Here is a 17798-nt window from a genome sequence, read left to right on the forward strand (position 1 = left end):
TGCGCCCCAGTCCCGCCCGCTCCGTGACCTTCGCCAGGGTCGCCGCGCCCGCGGGTCTGCAGGACCGCCGCCCTCGTCGCTGCCTCCGCAGGCCCTGCGCCGCCCTCCCAGGTCTTGAGCCCCGCCTGGCCCCGCGGTCGCCCGTATCCGGGCCGCAGCCCCCCGGCCCCGGCCTCCCGCAGCCCGGCCCGGCGGCGGCTCCGGCCCTGGCCGGCAGGGGCGCTCCTCGCGCCGGCCGCCGCCTCCGCCCCCCGAGCGGCGCGCCCGCCGCGCCGGAGCCGAGCCGAGCGGAGCCGGGCGGGGAGGGAGGCGGCGACCGCCGGCGGCCAGGCCGCGATGGCGACCAGGAAGGCGGGCTCGCGGCTGGAGACGGAGATCGAGCGCTGCCGCTCCGAGAGCCAGTGGGAGCGGATCCCCGAGCTGGCGAGGCAGCTGTCGGCCAAGCTCATCGCCCACGGTAGGCGCCGCGGCCTCCGTCCGGCGCCGGCCGGTCCCCCGCCGCTCGCGGGGCGCGGCGCCCGGGGGCGCGCGCGGGGCCGGGGCCTCCGGGGCCGGGGTAGGGGCGCGCGATCGGCGGGGGACCCGCAGCCGAGCGCTTGTGGGGGCGCCGGGACACCGGCGCAGGGCGGGCTCCCGGCCGAGTCGGGGTGCAGGTCTCACCGGGTTCCCGGGGTCGGGGTCCGGCCTGGGCTTCAGAGAAGTCGGGTGTGACGGGCGGGGGCGCGTCCTCAGGACTTGGCTGCGGATGTAGGCGGGGGTCCAGGCTGCGCGGGTGGTGTGCTCCGAGTCACGACGGCTTTAGGGGAGTCCTGCGAGTGAGGGCTGCTGAACCGAGACCCCTGGGACACACGCTTTGTAAACATATGGCATGGAAGGGCTCCAGGTAGAAGCCCAGAGTTGGGGTGTGTGGGGGGTGGTGGAAGGCAGGCTGAGACGTGTGGGGTCCCGACCGTGTACAAGCTGAGGGTATAGGGAGGTCAGGTTTGGGAACATGGAGAAAGAGAGTCAGAGGCGTCAAGAGGGAGAGTGTTTTGCAGAGAGGTGGGAATGTGGTCGAAGAATGTTGGGAAATGGGGAAATTGGGAAAAGGGGGTGGGTATGTGAGTGGCTCAGGGCCCAGAGGAAGAGGGGGTGGGACAGAGCCCCGAAGTAGTAGCAGCCTGAGGCCTGGGGTTAGTCTAGGACCCCTGTTGACTCAACTGGTTCTTGTACCTGATGGACTGAAAATTGCACCCAGAATCCCGTTTCCGAAGGCACAGTTCCACGTGGCCTTATTTGTTTTGGAAGCAAGTATCCTGAATACTTGCTTGCTTTTCGTGCCTGTCAAAACCACAGGCACCAATGGATTGGCAAGAGGGCAGAGGTTTTGTCCTGTTTCATCTTTGGCTTCCTGAGGCTGGGCATGCACACGCTAGCCGGACAAATGAATGAATTACACTGTTCTCAGAAAGGGGATCCCCTGTTTTCAGCTGTCTCACCTCAAACTGCCCAGAAGTGGAGAGCGATGGCATGTGCCCTCCTCAAGGGCGGTTTGTGTGGGCCTTTTATGGGGTTAGTGCCTCACAATGAGAACGGGGTTTTGCGCACTCTCAGCTACGGTACCGGCTCTGGGCAGGTGTTTCCTGGGCAGGTGCTGGTGCCGTGATCATGCCGGGGCACGGTGGAAGCACAGAGCTACCTGGGCTCAGCATGGTGGGAAATGTTGACTCTTCTCAGTTAAATCAGCATTTAAGGAAAAGGTGGTTCCCTGGGCCCCAGTGGCAGCCTGACCTTGCCGTCCCTGTATGGGTCACCACCCATGGACTGGGGCATGCCAGGCTTCCCTGTCCGTCACTGTCTCCTGGAGTTTGCTCAAATTCATGTCCACTGAGTCAGTGACGCTGTCTAACCATCTCAGCCTCCGCTGCCCTCCCCTCCGTTTGCCTTCATTTTTTCCCAGCCTCCGCTGCCCTCCTCTCCCTTTGCCTTCATTTTTTTCCCAGCATCAGGGCTCTTCCCTGTACCCGCAGCATTCTCTTGTGTCTTCGGATTTAGACAGTCCTGGGTCTCCTTTGTCACTTCCCAGCTGTGTGGCACATAATACTGTCAGGGCAGGTTGATCTTTGGATTAAACGGGTTCATTTCGGAGGCCTCTGATTTTTTCCTTCAGAATCCACCTGTTTCCTGCTTTATTTACTCATTCAACCAATATTTGCATGTCCACCTGTGCCAAGCGTCAACAATGGCGAACAGTTCCTTCCCTCGTGTTCGGCCTCCTCTGGGGAGACAGATGTAAGCAAATACAGTAAACCTGATAGCTTCAGACAGGGAGAAGTGATTTGAGGAAACAGTCATGTGAGTATGGTGGGTGGGGCCGTGGGTGACTCCGCCTAGGGTGGTCTTTGGAATGAGAGGGTGGATGGACTTCCGGGACTTGGGCCTCTCTTGCCCTCATGGCTCCAGGCTCGGCTCCTCTTCCAAGGCCTGGCCCCCGTGGTCTCAGGCACAGCCAGTAGTGGGGCTTGGGGTCGGCGCTGGGGCGCCGGTCGTACAGCGCAGGGTGGGCCTTGGGTCTGTGTGCACGTTTGGTTTGGGGAAACTCAAGAGAGAGATTTCTGCCTCCAGGAACTGCATGGCAGACAGCAGTCTTTGATGGCAGAAGGTCTCACAGACGAGAAAAGGTCAAAGACATCGCTCAGGAAGGTTAAAAAAATAAAGCAAAGATAAAGGGTGAAACAAAACAGAACTATTGTGGCTCTCCTTTGGGGTTCAGAGAAGTGTCTGAAGGAGAGTCTTTCCCTTTGGCTGCAGTGGGACCTCCTCCTGTCTTTGGGGGCACCAGGCCCACCTGGGTACGCTAGACCTCACATTTGGGACAGATTTGGCAAAATCCGTAAACTAAAACATTTGCTATTTGGAATAAGGACAGTGAGTGAGTGTCACGTTTGTCATACCGAGACAGCTACCTTGACAGCAACCCCAGGCAGAAATGGGCACCGTCGTCAGAACCCGCCGGACTGGTGCCTGAGTGCTGGGCCTGGCACTTCCTAACTCTGTGACCTTGGCCAAATTACTAATCACTCTAAGCATCCATTTTTTCATCTTGGATTAAAAGACTTATTGTAGGGGTTGCTGTGAGATTCAAAGGAGCCTAAAGGCTCCCAGGATGAGCCACAGAGCCTTAGTAGGCAGGCCCTTCACTCATTCACTGATTCATTCATTCCACACAGAGTGCTTGCCACGTGCTTGTCGATGTTTGAGGCCCTGAGGATACACCAGTGACCAAATCAGACAAAAATGGCAAACATCCCTGCCCCTATGTGACACCCACCTTCTAAGGGGGAAGGGGTGCCATATATGATAAATAAAATCACTAAGTGTCAGACTTTATCTTTTTGGGCTCCAAAATCACTGTACATGGTGACTGCAGCCATGAAATTAAAAGACGCTTACTCCTTGGAAGAAGAGTTATGACCAACCTAGATAGCATATTGAAAAGCAGAGACATTTCTTTGCCAACAAAGGTCCGTCTAGTCAAGGCTATGGTTTTTCCAGGGGTCATATATGGATGCGAGAGTTGGACTGTGAAGAAAGCTGAGCGCCGAAGAATTGATGCTTTTGAACTGTGGTGTTGGAGGAGACTCTTGAGAGTCCTTTGGACTGCAAGGAGATCCAATCAGTCCATTCTATAGGAGATAGCCCTGGGTGTTCTTTGGAAGGAGTGATGCTAAAGCTAAAACTCCAGTACTTTGGCCACCTCATGTGAAGAGTTGACTCATTGGAAAAGACTCTGATGCTGGGAGGGATTGGGGGCAAGAGGAGAAGGGGACGACAGAGGATGAGATGGCTGGATGGCATCACTGACTCGACGGACGTGAGTCTGAGTGAACTCCGGGAGTTGGTGATGGACAGGGAGGCCTGGCGTGCTGCGATTCATGGGGTCGCAAAGAGTCGGACAAGACTGAGCGACTGAACTGAACTGAAGTGAAACGTGCGGGCTGTCAGACAGCGTTAAGTGGTGTCAGAAGAATAGAGAGCAGAAGCGAACACGTGCTTTGCGATGGGGTGGGGGCCTGGGCTGCTGGCTTCAGTGGGGCAGCTGGGGAAGGGCCTCGGGGCCGCGGCCTGAGATAAGCGCTCCGCCACCGTCGGAGTGCGGTCCGGGGAAGGGACTTCAAGGGCCGAGGGTGGCAGGGCCTGATGGCGGGGCCTCAGAGGTCACGGCTCACGCTCTGGGCTTCCTCCGAGCGACATGGGAACCACAGGAGGCTCTGAGCAGAAGCATCGGGGTCCTCAGTGCCGCACTGGCCGCAGCCCGGTCCTCTCCGCGCGCCTGCGTGGGCCAGAGCTGCCCGCCCGGGAGGGCGGCGACGGCGGCCTCTCTCAGAGCCGCTCCGGCGTCGCCTTTGAGATAAACTGGTTTCACAGTTTTGCCAAGAGGTAGATACGGAAGAAAAGGGCTAGGGCCAGGGCCAGGCTGGAAACAGAGCCCTGAAGTCCCTTTCCGCCTCACCCCGCACCACCGTCCTGATCACTCCATCGCGAGGAACCAGCTCGGTGCCGGGCTTGCGGGGTTCCGGCAAGAGCGTGTGGAAGGCTCACACGCTAGCTACGGGCGAGAGGCCGCGCGAGCCGGGCGCCAGCGCAGACCCCCGGGCCGGCGGCGTCAGTGGGCGGGGGCAGCGTGGGGGCATTGCCGGGGCTGGGGCGGGGCGGGGCCGGGCCGGGTGGACTCGGAGGGCTGCGTATCGGCCCCTTCTCGGCCCACACCCCGCCCGGCTCCGAGGCCCCCGCAGCTGCCTGCTCCTCCCGATGGTCCCCCGCTTCCCGTGAGCCAGGGCCGTGATCCAGCCTCCCCCTTCATTCGGACTCTGCCTGCGGCTGCGTGGCCGCGCTCTCTCTGAGCCTGCTTTCCTCCTCAGTGAGATGGGCTGATAACGCCCGCTCCGGCCGGTGGCTGTGAGGATGGAGTGGGTTGTGGTACCTGCAGAACCGGGGTTCGCCCTCCCCTGACTCTGGGCGAGGCTGGCCAGTCCTGGGTCTCCCCTGCTGGGGAAGAAGCGCAGAGACCCTGAGACACACTCCTGAGCAGTGCCTAGTCGGACACCTGCGTGGCCAGGAACAGGGCAGTCACTCCGGAACACCCCCCAGACGGCACGGGCCTCTCCTCCCCCAGGACGCTCAGCCGCTCAGACAGTTCGGTCATTGGGAACAGTTGGGCCCTAATGAGTGTGTCTTCTGGAAGGAACCACCGCCCTTCTGCTTAGGTGTGATCTTGAGATCCTTTAATTACCCCTTAGTGATGGACGGGTAGCGAACTGATAGAAAGAGTATCTGGGGAGAGGGGGCAAAGTCTGGTCACCAAGTGTAGGCCGTCGGGTGGAGTGAGGGTCTTGCCTAGGCCAATTGCTGATGTTCCTGTGCTTCCCAGGGGCCCCGGGCAGCACTGTGGCTTCCTGTTCCGGAGGCGGGCTGTGCTTGTTCAGGCCCCTGGAGTGTTCCCAGAGAGGGGCAGGCGTTGGTGGACGGGAAGTGGGGCTCCCCGCCGGCCCGAGGAGCTTCTTCGGAAACCAGGCCGAGGTGCAGCTGAGAGCCTGCGGCGGGGTGAGGAGGTGGCCCTAGCCTTTAGGAGAATCCCGGGGTGTCCCCGACTCCCCGAAGTCCACCCCCCAGACCCAGGGGAAGGGGACTGTGGAGACGTGGCCTCCTTCAGGAACGGCTTCTTTGGAGGCTCCTGGGGTGCCCCCAACTCCCCAAAGTCCACCCTCCAGACCCAGGGGAAGGGGGCTGCGGAGTCCCCTACTGGCCCTCCCCGGCCGGGGCGCATCTCGCTTTCAGACGGTCTGTCTTGCTGTCCTCCGAAGCACGTGCCTTTGTGGAAGCCCACCTGTCCTGATTCTGGGACCCGGAAGATGCAGTTGTCCGATGGTAGCGCGCCAGTGGCTCTAAGCCGCCCGGTTCGTGGTTGCTGTGGTCAGGGCAGGAGGCCGGGGCTGCCGAGCTCCGCCCCCCTCCCCTCCCCGCAACGAACCCCTGCCCCCGACGTTAGGGCGGGGGCCTCAGGCTGGGGCGATCAGGAGGGCGGGTTCCGCCAGTCCTGCCCTCCAGGCCGTGGCGCCCCCTCCCTCGGCTGACTTGGCTCCCGGACCCCGCCCTCCCCGAGCTGCTCCTCTCTCCCCGGAGCTCGTGGCGTTGGGCTCCGTGGGCCTCTCTGCAGGTCGGAAGCCTTCCCGTCCGTCAAGATCCTCGTGCGTTTTCCCCCAGCCGTCCTTTCCTCCCAGAAAGGGCCCTTCGCCTCTGAGAAGACAAGCGCAGAGTGAGACCCGCACACGTCAGTATTCACACTGTCCTGTCGCGGAAGCGCCCCGGTGGCCCGCAGGGCAGGCCGCACTCACTGGCGCAGTTATTCTTTCCCTTTAAGTTTCCTTTGAAGGAAGGGCTAAGGTGCTTAAAAAACGAAGCAAACAAGCAAACACACACACTTGAAACCCACTGATCTGGTCCAACACCCCCACCCCCCGTTATAGATGAAGGAAAGGACCCAGGGAGAGAGGAGTCTTCCTTAGCCACCCGCAGGGAGTGGCAGAATCCAGCAGCAGCCGGGCTCAGAGGTCTGGACCTGGGTCAGAGTGAAACTCCACCTCGGGAAGGCCCGTGTAGACAGTGGAGACGCATATCCAAGGTTCCTCTTCTGCAGCACTTGGGGCCAGGGGCGTCTCAGGCTGCAGAAATTTTCAGAGTGTATTGTACATACTAGACCTTACACGACAGTCCTAGTGGGGTCAGGGACAGTACTTCATGGGAAACAATCAAGGTTTCTGCTTCAAAACATATCAACTGTCATTGCCAAAGGGATAAAGTCACTCTAAAGAGCCTCATGTTGGTTCAGTTTAACTGCCCAATAAGTTAACAGCGAAAATGAGCTTTGTTTTGTAGAGAGGTCTGGAGTTTGGAAATTACAGACACGGGGTTGTAATCTGTAATGATAGTGCTGGACTGCAAGGGCGGCTGGAAGGACCAGCCGAGAACAAAACGAAACAAGCCCAGGAGCGCCTGGCAGTGCTTCGCGGGGCCGTCGCCCTCCGAGCGTCTCCCGCCTCCCGGCTCAGGCCCCGGCCTTCCCCACGGCCTGCCGGGCGTGTGCCCCGTCTGGCCTCCCGGCGGTGCTTGCTTGCAGAGGGCAGAGCGCGCGGCCCGCTGGAACAGCCGTCAGCCCCATGGCCGGCGCCTGGTGTGCTCAGTTGAACAGACTTTCACACAGGGAGGCTCCTGCTTAATCGGAACTGGCCCTTCAGGACGAACGGCCGAGGGCTTCCAAAAGGGCCAAGGAACAAGTGACGACCCTGTCTCCGGGAGAGCTGTTCTGTGGGGACTGGCGTCGGGCAGTCGGGCCAGCCAGAGGCCCCCTGGCTGGCAGTCCAGTGCTTGCCACCTCCACCGTTTCCTCCTTCCTGATTGAGCCCTGATTTCCTTCAGCCCGTCTGGGTGCCTTGAGTTTACAGGAGCTGGACCTTGGCCCCTGGGGGGTCGGTCCGTCGCTTGTCACTGTTCTGTGACAAGCAAGCTCCAGCCCGTGAGATATCAGAGGCCTTTGCCGTTGACGGGCTTCTAGGAGGGATGTCTTCACGCTGCAGGTTGTCACACATGCTCCAGCGGGAAGAAGAACGTTACCGCGTCCTGTCCTGGACGTTGTTGCCCCAAAGCCGCGGCCGTCTTGCGCAGGGAGCTCCCGGCCCAGGAGGGAGGCCCACGGAGTGCGGGTCGCGGAAGTCGCACTGCTGAGCCCCTGGCACTCACCCCCCGCCAGCCCTGCCCTGGGCTTTCTGCCACGCGAGATGGCGAGCTTCCTGCAGAAGCCGTGTGGACGCAGCATTTGGTCATCACTTGCAGCCTGGCGCCCCCTTCTCTCACCCAGGGAGCGGCCCCGGGAAGGGCCTTCGGGCAGGTGGGCTCCGCAGGCCGTGGAGGCCTCCAGACCTCTGCCTTGTGTGAAAGCCAGTTCTTCCATCTGAGTGGCCAGGAAGAGGGAAAGGCTATTCTTTTTAATTTTGAATTTTTATACAATTTAGAAAGGTTATTTTCCTTTTATAGTTATGAGAAAATATTGACTACATGCCTTGCGTTGTAGAATACATCCTTGAATCTCTCTTTGAGCCCAGGACTTTGCCCACTTCCCCAGCCTGTAATCACTAGTTTGTTCTCTTTATCTGTAGTGTCTTAGTGGCTCAGTTGTATCCAACTCTTTGCAATCCCATGGACTGTAGCTCACCAGGCTCCTCTGTCCATGGGATTTCCCAGGAAAGATACTGGAGTGTGTTGTCATTCCCTTATTTGTCTTTCTGTCTGACTTATTTCACCTGGAGGAGGAAACAGCACCCACTGCAGTATCTTTCCCATGGACAGGGGAGCCTGGCGGGCTGCAGCCCACGGGGTCGCAGAGTCGGACGCGGCACATGCCCTCCACCTCCATCTGTGCTGCCGCAGACGGGAAGGGGTCTCTCTCAAAACCACCCCCTGCAGCCGCCAAGACGAGCAGAGTCTGGCAGGCAGGTGAGCCACGTGCCCCGTAGGCTGCAGAGGGCAGCCGCTCCCCAGGGACCCTGACGGCGGGGCCGTCGCCCTGCACGCCCCTCCAGGCCTGTCGCCGTTCATGGGGCGCAGAGAGCGGTGGAGAGGCCAGCACCAGGAGGTGGAGAGGCTGGAACCAGGCGGAACAGACGCTGTTTGGCCCTTTCCCGGGCCTGCCTGGCGTGCAGAGTCCCCAGGCCTTTGCCCTCTGAGTGACCTTGTGCACATGACTTGAGCCACTGAAGCCTTAGTTTTCCTGACTCCATGAGTGTTGAAACAGTGCCGGTAAGGAGGCAGAGTGAACAGGCATGTCTTGAGCTTCTGCTGTGTGCTGGATTCCAAGCGTGAACTTTTACACGGATCCCAGTTGATCGTCACAATCGAGGGGGGTGCGGCTGGGGTTGTGATTCCCACTCAAGGCACAAGTGGACCAACGCGTGATGTTCACGAAAGGATTCTCGCCCGCCTGTGACTCTCGTTCCATTATTCGACACTAGCGTTTTTCTAAATTTTTCAGATCAGAGAATCACCAAGCTGGCATGTTAGAATGCAGATTGCAAGGCCCCTGGACACACCTGGTGACTGATGCAGCCTGTCCAGGGAGGGGACCAGGCTTCCCTCTTTACAAGCCCGCGGGTGATGCCCGTGGTGCTGGTCTGTGGACATGCTCAGGGGAGCCCTGAGTTAAGAGAGCCGGGACACTGTGGATCCCAGACCCCTCCTGTGGGTGGGGATTCTCTTAGGCCGAGATGCGGACTGGAAACCTGCCTTTATCATCAGGCCTGGAAGACCCTGCGCTCAGCCACGATTCTCAGCATTTACGGAGCACCTCCCCTGGGTGGGCTGCCCCAGAAGAGGCTGAACAAGCCGGTCACTGGCTCAGGGCGCTTCCAGCTCGGGTAGCCATTCAACCTCCGGGCGGCCAAGTCAAAGGCTGACTCGCACCTGGCTGGGCCCCAGCTCCTGCTCTGGGAGGTCTTGGCAGGGCGGGGTTTGGGGAGCAAGGCTGTTGAGCAGCACCCAGGAGACTGCAGCCCTGGGCTTCCTGAGCCCACGGGATCTTCTGGGGTGGGGCCGGGTGTCATCTGGGCTGGGCAGAACCGGAAAGCATCACAGGGGCTCCTGGGAGCAGCTGGGGTCCTGGGGGCTGCGCAGTGGCTGAGGCTGGCGGAGCGAGCCTGTAGGGCAGGGTCTCACTCCGGTCGGCCTGAGCTGCTCCCGGCTTTAGCAGCGGGCGGTGTCCTGTATCCCGGGACCCCCTCAGTCCTGGGCAGCGGGCCGGTGGGTCACCACATGAGGTGGATGCGGGTATCTTAGCAAAGAGGAGAGGAGCCTTGAGCAGGAGAAAGCACTGCCTGGTTTATACTCGGGTTCAGTCCTGGGCTGACGTTTACTGCTCCTCTGGCCTGGGGTGAGTCACTGAGCTGCTCTGAGCCTCACTCTTTATCTCGACAGTCGCTTTCAGGAGCAGATAAGACTGAAGTTTCCAGCATCAGCACCCTCTGGAGCTGCCTGGCTGAATCATGAGGTTTGGGTGTGGGGGGAGGGTGGAAAGTTCCAGATACTTAGGCCTTTTCAGGGCGTGGGGGGAGCGGGCAGGATAGCAGTAACAGATGACAGCAAGGTGCTCGGCGGGCTGGGGGAGGGTTGCTGTTGCCCTGAATCGTGGCTGAGGTGCGAAGCTGACAGCCACCGGGACGGGCCTCAGACTGGTGAGCGCCTCAGCCCAGCTCTGATGGGCGCCTCAGGCCTCCTCTTCCAGCCGAGCCTGGCCGCCCCCGGGGGGCACGGCCTTTGGATCTTCGGTTCATTGCTGTGCCCTAAGCACCAGTCATGTGGCTGGCCCACAGCAGGTACCCAACGAATTTTTTGTTTTTAACTTTTTATTTTGTATTGGGATATAGCCACCAGGGCTTCCCTGGTGGTTCAGACAGTAAAGAATCCACCTGCAATGCGGGCCTGCAATCCCTGGGTTCTCTGGGTTGGGAAGATCCCTGGAGGATGGAAAGGCTACCCACTCCAGTATTCTGGGCTGGAGAATTCCATGGACAGAGGAGCCTGGCAGGCTACAGTCCACGGGGTCACAAAGACAAGACTGAGCTACTGAGTGCACACGCGTAACCAGTGCATTAACCATGCCGTGACAGTTTCCAGTCAGCAGTTGTATCCATTCTCCCCCAAATTCCCGTCCCTGAACTAATTACTAAGTGAACAACTTGGCCTCTGCTCTGGAGGAGTTAACTTGGATGTGTTTACTCATCAAGCACCTACTGAGCACCGCCTGGGTCCCAGCCCGTCCTGAGGGCCCAGAACACAGTGACTGCGGAGTCCAGTACACAGAGGCTGGGCAGACGTGGTCAGGCCCGGGCACAGGGCGGTGGTGGCCCCAGGCAGGGAGCATCCCTGCACGGCCGCCTCTCAGCCTCCCAGGACCGCCGCTGGGCTTGCCAGGGGCCAATGGGAGGCTGTGGGGACAGGGGCCTCCTCCCCGTCTCTGGGGAAGCTGCAGGGCAGACGCCTGCCGGAAGGCCCATCCCAGGGAGGGTCTCCAGGTACCCGTCTGCCCCTGACCCCCCTCCTTGTCACGCCCGGCTGCATGCTGGGCCCCCTCGAGGGGCTGCCATCCCTCACCCATGAGATCAGATCAATCTCTCTCTCCAGGTGGTCAGCTGGTGAGACGGCACTGCTCGGGGGAAGCGGTGCCAAGTGCAGGACCCGTGGGGAACGCCACAGCCCCTTCCTGGCTGCCAGGCACCGGGCCCAGGGGGTCGGCTCCCCGTGGAGCCCTGGGCGCTAGAGAAGCGGCCTCCGCGGCCCTTTGCAGACGGCCTGGCACATGCCGGTAGTGCCCGTCACCTTCTTCCAGGAATCTCACCTGGGGCCTGGGGAGAGCTCCGCCAGGCCCCTCACACCTCGCTTGCTTCTGACACCTTCCTGGGAGTCCCTGGTGGTCTTTGCACACCGCTGGACAGGGGGGTGGTGCCCCCTCCCCGCACATGCTGCTCCTTGAAGGTGGGGACTGAATGGGTACTTGGATCTGCAGGAGGACCTTGTGGATTCCATGAGGGTACATGGCTAACGCGTCATGTGGGGCTGGCTTCCTGCGAGCATGTCCAAGCCTCCTGCACTGCTGTGATAACACCCCCTTCTCTGCTGGACTCACTTCCTGCCTGGCTGAGCTCTGGGGACAGGCCAGGCCAGCTCCCCGCTTGCGCCTTTCCGGCTGCCTTGTCTCTCCTTAGACGGGGTTTCTCTAGGGGAAGGTGTGCGTGTGTGTGAGTGTGTGTGTGTGTCTAGCACGCTCGTCATTCTGCCAGCACCGTGGACGGTGGTCTCTATGCCCAGCCCGACTCTCCCAGCGCCGTGAACCGTGGTCTCCATGCCCAGCCTGACTCTCCCAGCGCTGTGGACGGTGGTCTTTATGCCCACCCTGACTCTCCCAGCGCTGTGGACGGTGGTCTTTATGCCCACCCTGACTCTCCCTGCGCTGTGGACAGTGGTCTCTTGCCTGGCCTGACTCTCCCAGCGCCGTGGACCGTGGTCTCCATGTCCAGCCTGACTCTCCCAGCACCATGGACGGTGGTCTCTATGCCCAGCCTGAGTCTCCCTGCGCTGTGGACCGTGGTCTCTATGCCCACCCTGACTCTCCCTGCGCTGTGGACCGTGGTCTCTATGCCCAGCCTGTGCTCCGGCCTCATGTTGTGCACACAGGAGGTTTTGGCACGAAGCCTGCACTCGGATGCCCGAGGCTTTCCCAGACGCCGTTTCCGCCAGCCTCCTCCATGCCTTGTCTTTGCCTCGTGCGCCTTGGACGTCAGGAGGAGTTCCAGGAGGCTGAGCCCTGAACCGGCCATGGTTTAAGCAGAGAAGGTGCAGAGCGGGGCCCTGGGGCGGGGGTAGGTCTCGTCTCCGTGAGTGTCACGGCCTGACTGACCAGGCACCTGGGCATGGAGGTAAGGGCACAGGTGATATGTTACCAGGATCACAGCGTCTGATAAGTCATCAGCACAAAGGTCTTAGCCTTCACTTTGGGTGACGGGGAAGCCAGGGCAGGGCTTGAGGGGAGGGATGATGATCCGACTAAATATTAAAAAAACAGATCACGGCATCCGGTCCCATCACTACAGGCAAACAGAAGGGGGCAAGGTGAAACAGTGACAGATTTCCTCTTCCCAGGCTCCAGAATCGCTGCAGACGGTGACTGCAGCCCTGAAATCAGAAGGCGCTTGCTTCTCGGCGGGAAAGCGATGACAAACCCAGAGAGTGTGCTGGAAGCAGAGACGCTTCTCTCCCGACAAAGGGCCACACAGTCAAGGCTGAGGTCTTCCCGGGGTCACACACGGCTGTAAGAACTGGACATAACGAAGGCAGAGCACCAAAGAATTGATGCCTTTGAACTGTGGTGCTGGAGAGGACTCCTGAGAGCTCCTTGGACAGCAAGGAGATCAAACCAGTCCATCTTAAGGGAGATCAACCCTGAATATTCACTGGAAGGACTGATGCTGAAGCTGAAGCTCCAGCATTTTGGTCATCTGATGTGAACAGACAGCTCATGGGAAAAGTCTCTGATGCTGGAAAAGATCGAGGGCAGAAGAAGAGGGCATCAGAGGATGAGATGGCTGGACAGCATCACTGATGCATTGAACATGAACTTGGGCAAACTCTGGGAGACGGTGAGGGACAGGGAGGCCTGGCGTGCTGCAGTCCATGGGCTCGCAAAGTGTCAGACACGACTGGGCGACTGAACAGCAGCAAGAACATGACATGATCCGTCTTGGATTTGAAACAGGTCAGGGCATCCGATCCGTGTTTTCTAGTTGAGGTGTGTGCCCTTCTCTTCCCCACCCCACTGGTTCGGCCCAGCCCCACCTTCCCATGGGTCTGGCGGAGAAATGCTGTGGCCTTGCTGACCATGTGGCTTGGTGGCCAGTGGCCTCAGAGGCACCGCCCTCCTCCAGCAGCAGCTCTGCCTCCCCTCCCAGCACGTCCCCCAGGCGCTTCTGCTCTGCTTGGGCCCTGAGCGGCCTCCGAAGGCCATGCTCCCACTCCTCGCTCCTGCCATTCGGTTGCTGAGTCACGTCTGGCTCTCAGCGACCCCATGGCCTGCAGCCCACCAGGCTGCTCTGTCCCTCGCTCCTGGCCTGGCCTCATTCAGGTTGAGGAAACAGAATTGAGTAGGGGAGCCGCTGATCTCCTCCCTGTAAGGAGACCCACTCTCCCTCTTCCTGGCATCATGGACCCCGTTCTTCCAAGGCCTGCAGCCCCCTGGCCTCTGCCCTGAGCCCCTCCCGCCCCTGCCCCCTAGACTGGCCTCTGCAGGCCTCTCTCTGCCCCCTGGGCCCGTCTTCTCTGTCTGCTCCTCTGGACCGTGCCCTGTGGGATGCACTTGTCCCTAGACTCCCTGTCAGAGCCGCCCTCTCATCGCTGTCTGATCACGGCCTTTCCTCATCTGCTCTGCCCTCCCTGGCTCCCCGAGCCGTCTCGTGTCAAGGTAGCCTTCCAGTGTTGCCTCCACGTGGCCGAGTGTTGTGGTTATGTTGATGCTCTCATTTTCCTGAATTCCGGCTGCTCTGACCCACCCAACCACGCCCTCTTTCCAGTGACTTCTATCTTGGTCTCTTTCCTGTGCCTTCCTCCACAGCCTTCCCCAGCTTTGACCCCTCATCTCCCTTCCTTCATCCACTGACTTGATTTCTCTACTTGGATATCAAATGCCCTTTAGCCTGGTTAACACAGAGCTTGTGGGAATGTTCTTCCTTACTCAGTAAATGCAAAGTAGTGCCACGGTCCACGTTATCATGCCATCTAAGATCCAGAAAGGGTCTTGAATCCTGTCCTTTCCTTCCCTCAACCCGCGTTAGTTTCCTGTTGCTCCTGTAACGAGTTGTCACAGGTATCCCGACATAAATCCACGCACATTTGTTCTTTCAGGGTTCTGGAGGCCAGAAGCAGGGGATGGGTCCCCTCGGGTCGCGTCCCTTCTGGGAGCCCCGGGAGGAGCCGTCTCCCACCTCTGCGCGCTGCCATGTTCTTGGCTCGGGGCCCCGCCTCCGCCTCTGAAACCGGCGGTTCAATGTCCTGCAGCCTCTCCGTCTCTGCGCCGGTCAGCATGTCTCCCCTCTGACTCTGACCCGCCTGCCTCTCTCCCCCAAGGGCCCGCCAGGTGATCCAGGATAATCCTCCTATCTCAGGATCCTTAACTTAATCACATCTGCAAAGTCCCCTCTGCCATGCACGCTGACATTCCACAGGCTCCAGAAGTTAGGACGCGCTGGCTTCATTGGGGTGGGGGCTACCGTCCTCTCTGCTGTACATCCAGTCCTTTCCGTTAGCTAGTCTGGCTTACTTTACCTCCAAGTTACACCAGGCTCCGAGAGGATGCTATCCTCTCAGCCGTCTGCATGGCAGGCTTCCCATCATTCACGCCAGGCGTCCGCTTCTCCGGGGCTCCTGCTCTGACCTGGTTTTGGGTGGCCGTGAACACACTCCCCGTGACGCCGCCCCGCCCTCTCTGTGTGCACCTCTCACGGCCGTTGGGCCTTTCTCTGCTTTGTCTCATCTCTGTGCAGACACAGCTCTCCAGGGCGGAGGTGTCTCCCGTCTTGAGGCCTGCCCTGTGCCCCCAGCGCCGGCAGGTGTGAGCTCAGTGCAGACACTGGGTCCTGTTTTAAACACCTTCAGCTCTGGGAGCTGGGGGGGCTTCTCCCAGGGGACCCCAAAAGGTGCTTAGACACTGCACGGGGCTCTGGCGGAGAGGGAGGCAGGCCCAGCCGTCAGGCGCCCTCTGGGGAGTCAGGCCCCGGAAGGATGCTGGAGTGTGAGTGCCCGCCACTCTCGATTCAGAGTTCAGTGTAACACGGCTGTGTGTTTTCATTTGAAGTGACTGAGTCATGCTTTGCGTGGATGACAGATGTAAGTGGTCCTTAAAATCGAATAGTTCAGAGGGGACACAGTGCAAGCGGCTGCTTCCCTGCGTGTCTCCGTGCCCTCTCACTCCCTGCCCCCGACACGGCCACGGTCGTGTCCTTTCTGGGGGTCCCCGTCGGAAGCGCCCCGTGTACCTGTGTGTGTGCTAGAGGGTCTGCCGTCCGTCTCCGGCTCTCACACGGAGCACTGACACACGGAACTCTGTATTTTGTCTGTCTTTGAGCTGTTACCTATCACCAGTGGAACGCTTAGTGTCTTAAAACAACCTCTTTCATTATTTTTCATGACTCTGGGCTTGCCAAACCTTGCTCCTGCCTCAGCGGCTGGGGGCCAGCTCAGGGACGCTGTTGCTTGTGGCCTTGCAGTCTCCTGGGTCCAGACCAGCCGAGCATGTTCTCCCAGTGGTTGTGTTGCAGCAACATGGAGGTGGAAGGGAGTGAGCTCCTTTTGAGCTTCTGTGCATCGCACTGGCTCCTGTCATATCAGTTGCAGCAAGTTGCGTGGCCGTGCCCAGGGTCCACGGGAAGGCCATGACGTGTGCAGATTCAGGCAGACACGTGCCCGGGGTCCAGGGGAAGGCCACGAAGTGTGCAGATTCAGGCAGACACGAGGAAGGGCCTGGGGCAGTTTGTGCGATCAGGCTACCGTGAGTATTTGCATCTGTTCCCTTTGTTTATTGGACACCGCCTGTCCCACTGCCCGGGGCCACCGCCACTCATTTAACAGGACCCCTGTCACCTCCGCCCTTTGCATGAAGGCCGCCTGCAGTGAGCGTTCTTACATGGACCGCTTTGTGCTAAGAGTGCGTGCACCCATGGGAGAGTTTCTGAGCTGGAGTTTCTGGGTCGGGTGGTGCGGGATTCCGCACGTTGTTCTGCCGGTGTTGTAGCTGTTGCTGAATCGCTCTCTGCAGACACTCACGTCAATGTCTACTCCTTCCAACACCATCTGATGGTCTCTGTTTTCCTGTAACAGGCTTTGGGAAGCAGGAGGATCCCAGATGCTGTGAGCGTTAAGATCCCCATAGTTTACAGGAAGCCACTGAGAGGGGCTGGAGTTCACCGAGGTCACATGCAGCCTGAGAGGTGGGAGCCTGGCCATCCTTGCCCAGTAACAAAGGGGAAAAACCAGTTCCTCCTTCTGTAGGGCTTGGTTTTTCCTCTTGGATCTGAGTCAGGCAGGAGTAGTTTGAATACATCTAATGCCTTCCTATTGACATAGAAACTGAGCCGTTGAGATTTTTTGCGTTGATATCAAGCGCTCCTTGGAGCAGAGGGGAAAGCTGATGTCTTTTCTTCCCCATCGGATCAAATCTCTGGGTGCAGCTGTTCGCCCGCAGAGGGAAGCTATGAGGAAGGGGCAGGGGCTTCCGTGGCTCCCCGGGGGCTGAGGCCGCCGGAGCGTGGGCTGGTCGGAACCAGAACCCCCTAGGGGCCAATTCCCCAGGCTCTTCGAGGTGAGGGCCCTGGGGAATGGTCTCTGTTTGGCTTCAGGCTTCTTCTCTGTTTGGAGCCGCCGGTTTCTGCCGCCTCAAAGCCCTCATGCCGCCTGCCCGGGAAACGTGAAGGACTCCTGGCCCCCTCCCCGCCTCCCTTTGGTCATGCGAGACTACCCGGGGGAGCAGGAGAGGACCTGGAAACTCCTGTCCCCGCTCGGTCGGGGCTGCGGAGGAAGCCGGGCCCCGTGCCTAAAGCCGACGTCCGCTCGGTTTGTGCCGGGAGACCCGGCAGGCCCAGCCCGGCTTCGCGGCCCGGCTCCAGGACAGATGGACTCGGGGGGCCCTTGGACATCGCAGCTTCTCTTGGGCCGACTCCCCACCGGAGCCGGAGGTGGTGGCGGGCTCCGCGTCAGGCCGCGTCTGCAGGACCCGGGGCGATGCGGACGCCAGCCGGCGTTTGGCGCGGGGCGGCTCTTCCGGTGACGGACGCTGCTCAGTGTCTGCGACGCCGGCTGGACTGTGGGCCTCCCGAGCGCAGGGACTGTCTCGGAGAGCCCTGTAGCCCAGGTGGATCCAGCGTAACCGTTCTGGGAAATAGTAAGTCCTAAATAAATGGAAAAAAAATAGAGCTAGTAACAGACACTTAGTCAGCACCTGCTCGGCACTATATGCGTCACTTACACTATCTCTAGTCCTCACAGTTGCCAAAGGTGAGAAAACTAAGGCTCAGAGAGGCTAGCAACCTGCCCAGTGCCGCACAGCTGGGAAGAGAGGAGCAAGGCTTCAGGCCCAGGCCGTCCTAGGCCGACGCTGTTTCTCATGTCGTGCTCCTGGGCTCCCCGCCCGGGAGCACGCCCAGGGAGCACGCCCAGGCCCACTCTGCAGT

The 17798-nt window shown here is 60.1% G+C and overlaps 1 protein-coding gene across 5 annotated transcripts in view; it reads left to right on the forward strand.

Annotated features, from left to right (window-relative positions):
- Positions 1–245: 245 nt before the first annotated feature.
- Positions 246–17798, forward strand: part of TTC7B (tetratricopeptide repeat domain 7B) — a 278267-nt gene continuing 260714 nt past the window's right edge. For 4 of the 5 annotated variants that reach the window (XM_044924610.2, XM_045161998.1, XM_045161999.1 and 1 more), the window contains exon 1: positions 246–457. In XM_044924610.2, coding sequence (XP_044780545.1) covers positions 337–457 — 121 coding nt within the window. In that variant the 5' untranslated portion in view covers positions 246–336. The remainder of the gene's footprint in view (positions 458–17798) is intronic. The other variant, XM_044924613.2, reaches the window with a different exon arrangement.

The sequence above is a fragment of the Bubalus bubalis genome, chromosome 11 (genome assembly GCF_019923935.1).
Source record: "Bubalus bubalis isolate 160015118507 breed Murrah chromosome 11, NDDB_SH_1, whole genome shotgun sequence".
NCBI classification, from domain to species: Eukaryota; Metazoa; Chordata; class Mammalia; order Artiodactyla; family Bovidae; genus Bubalus; species Bubalus bubalis.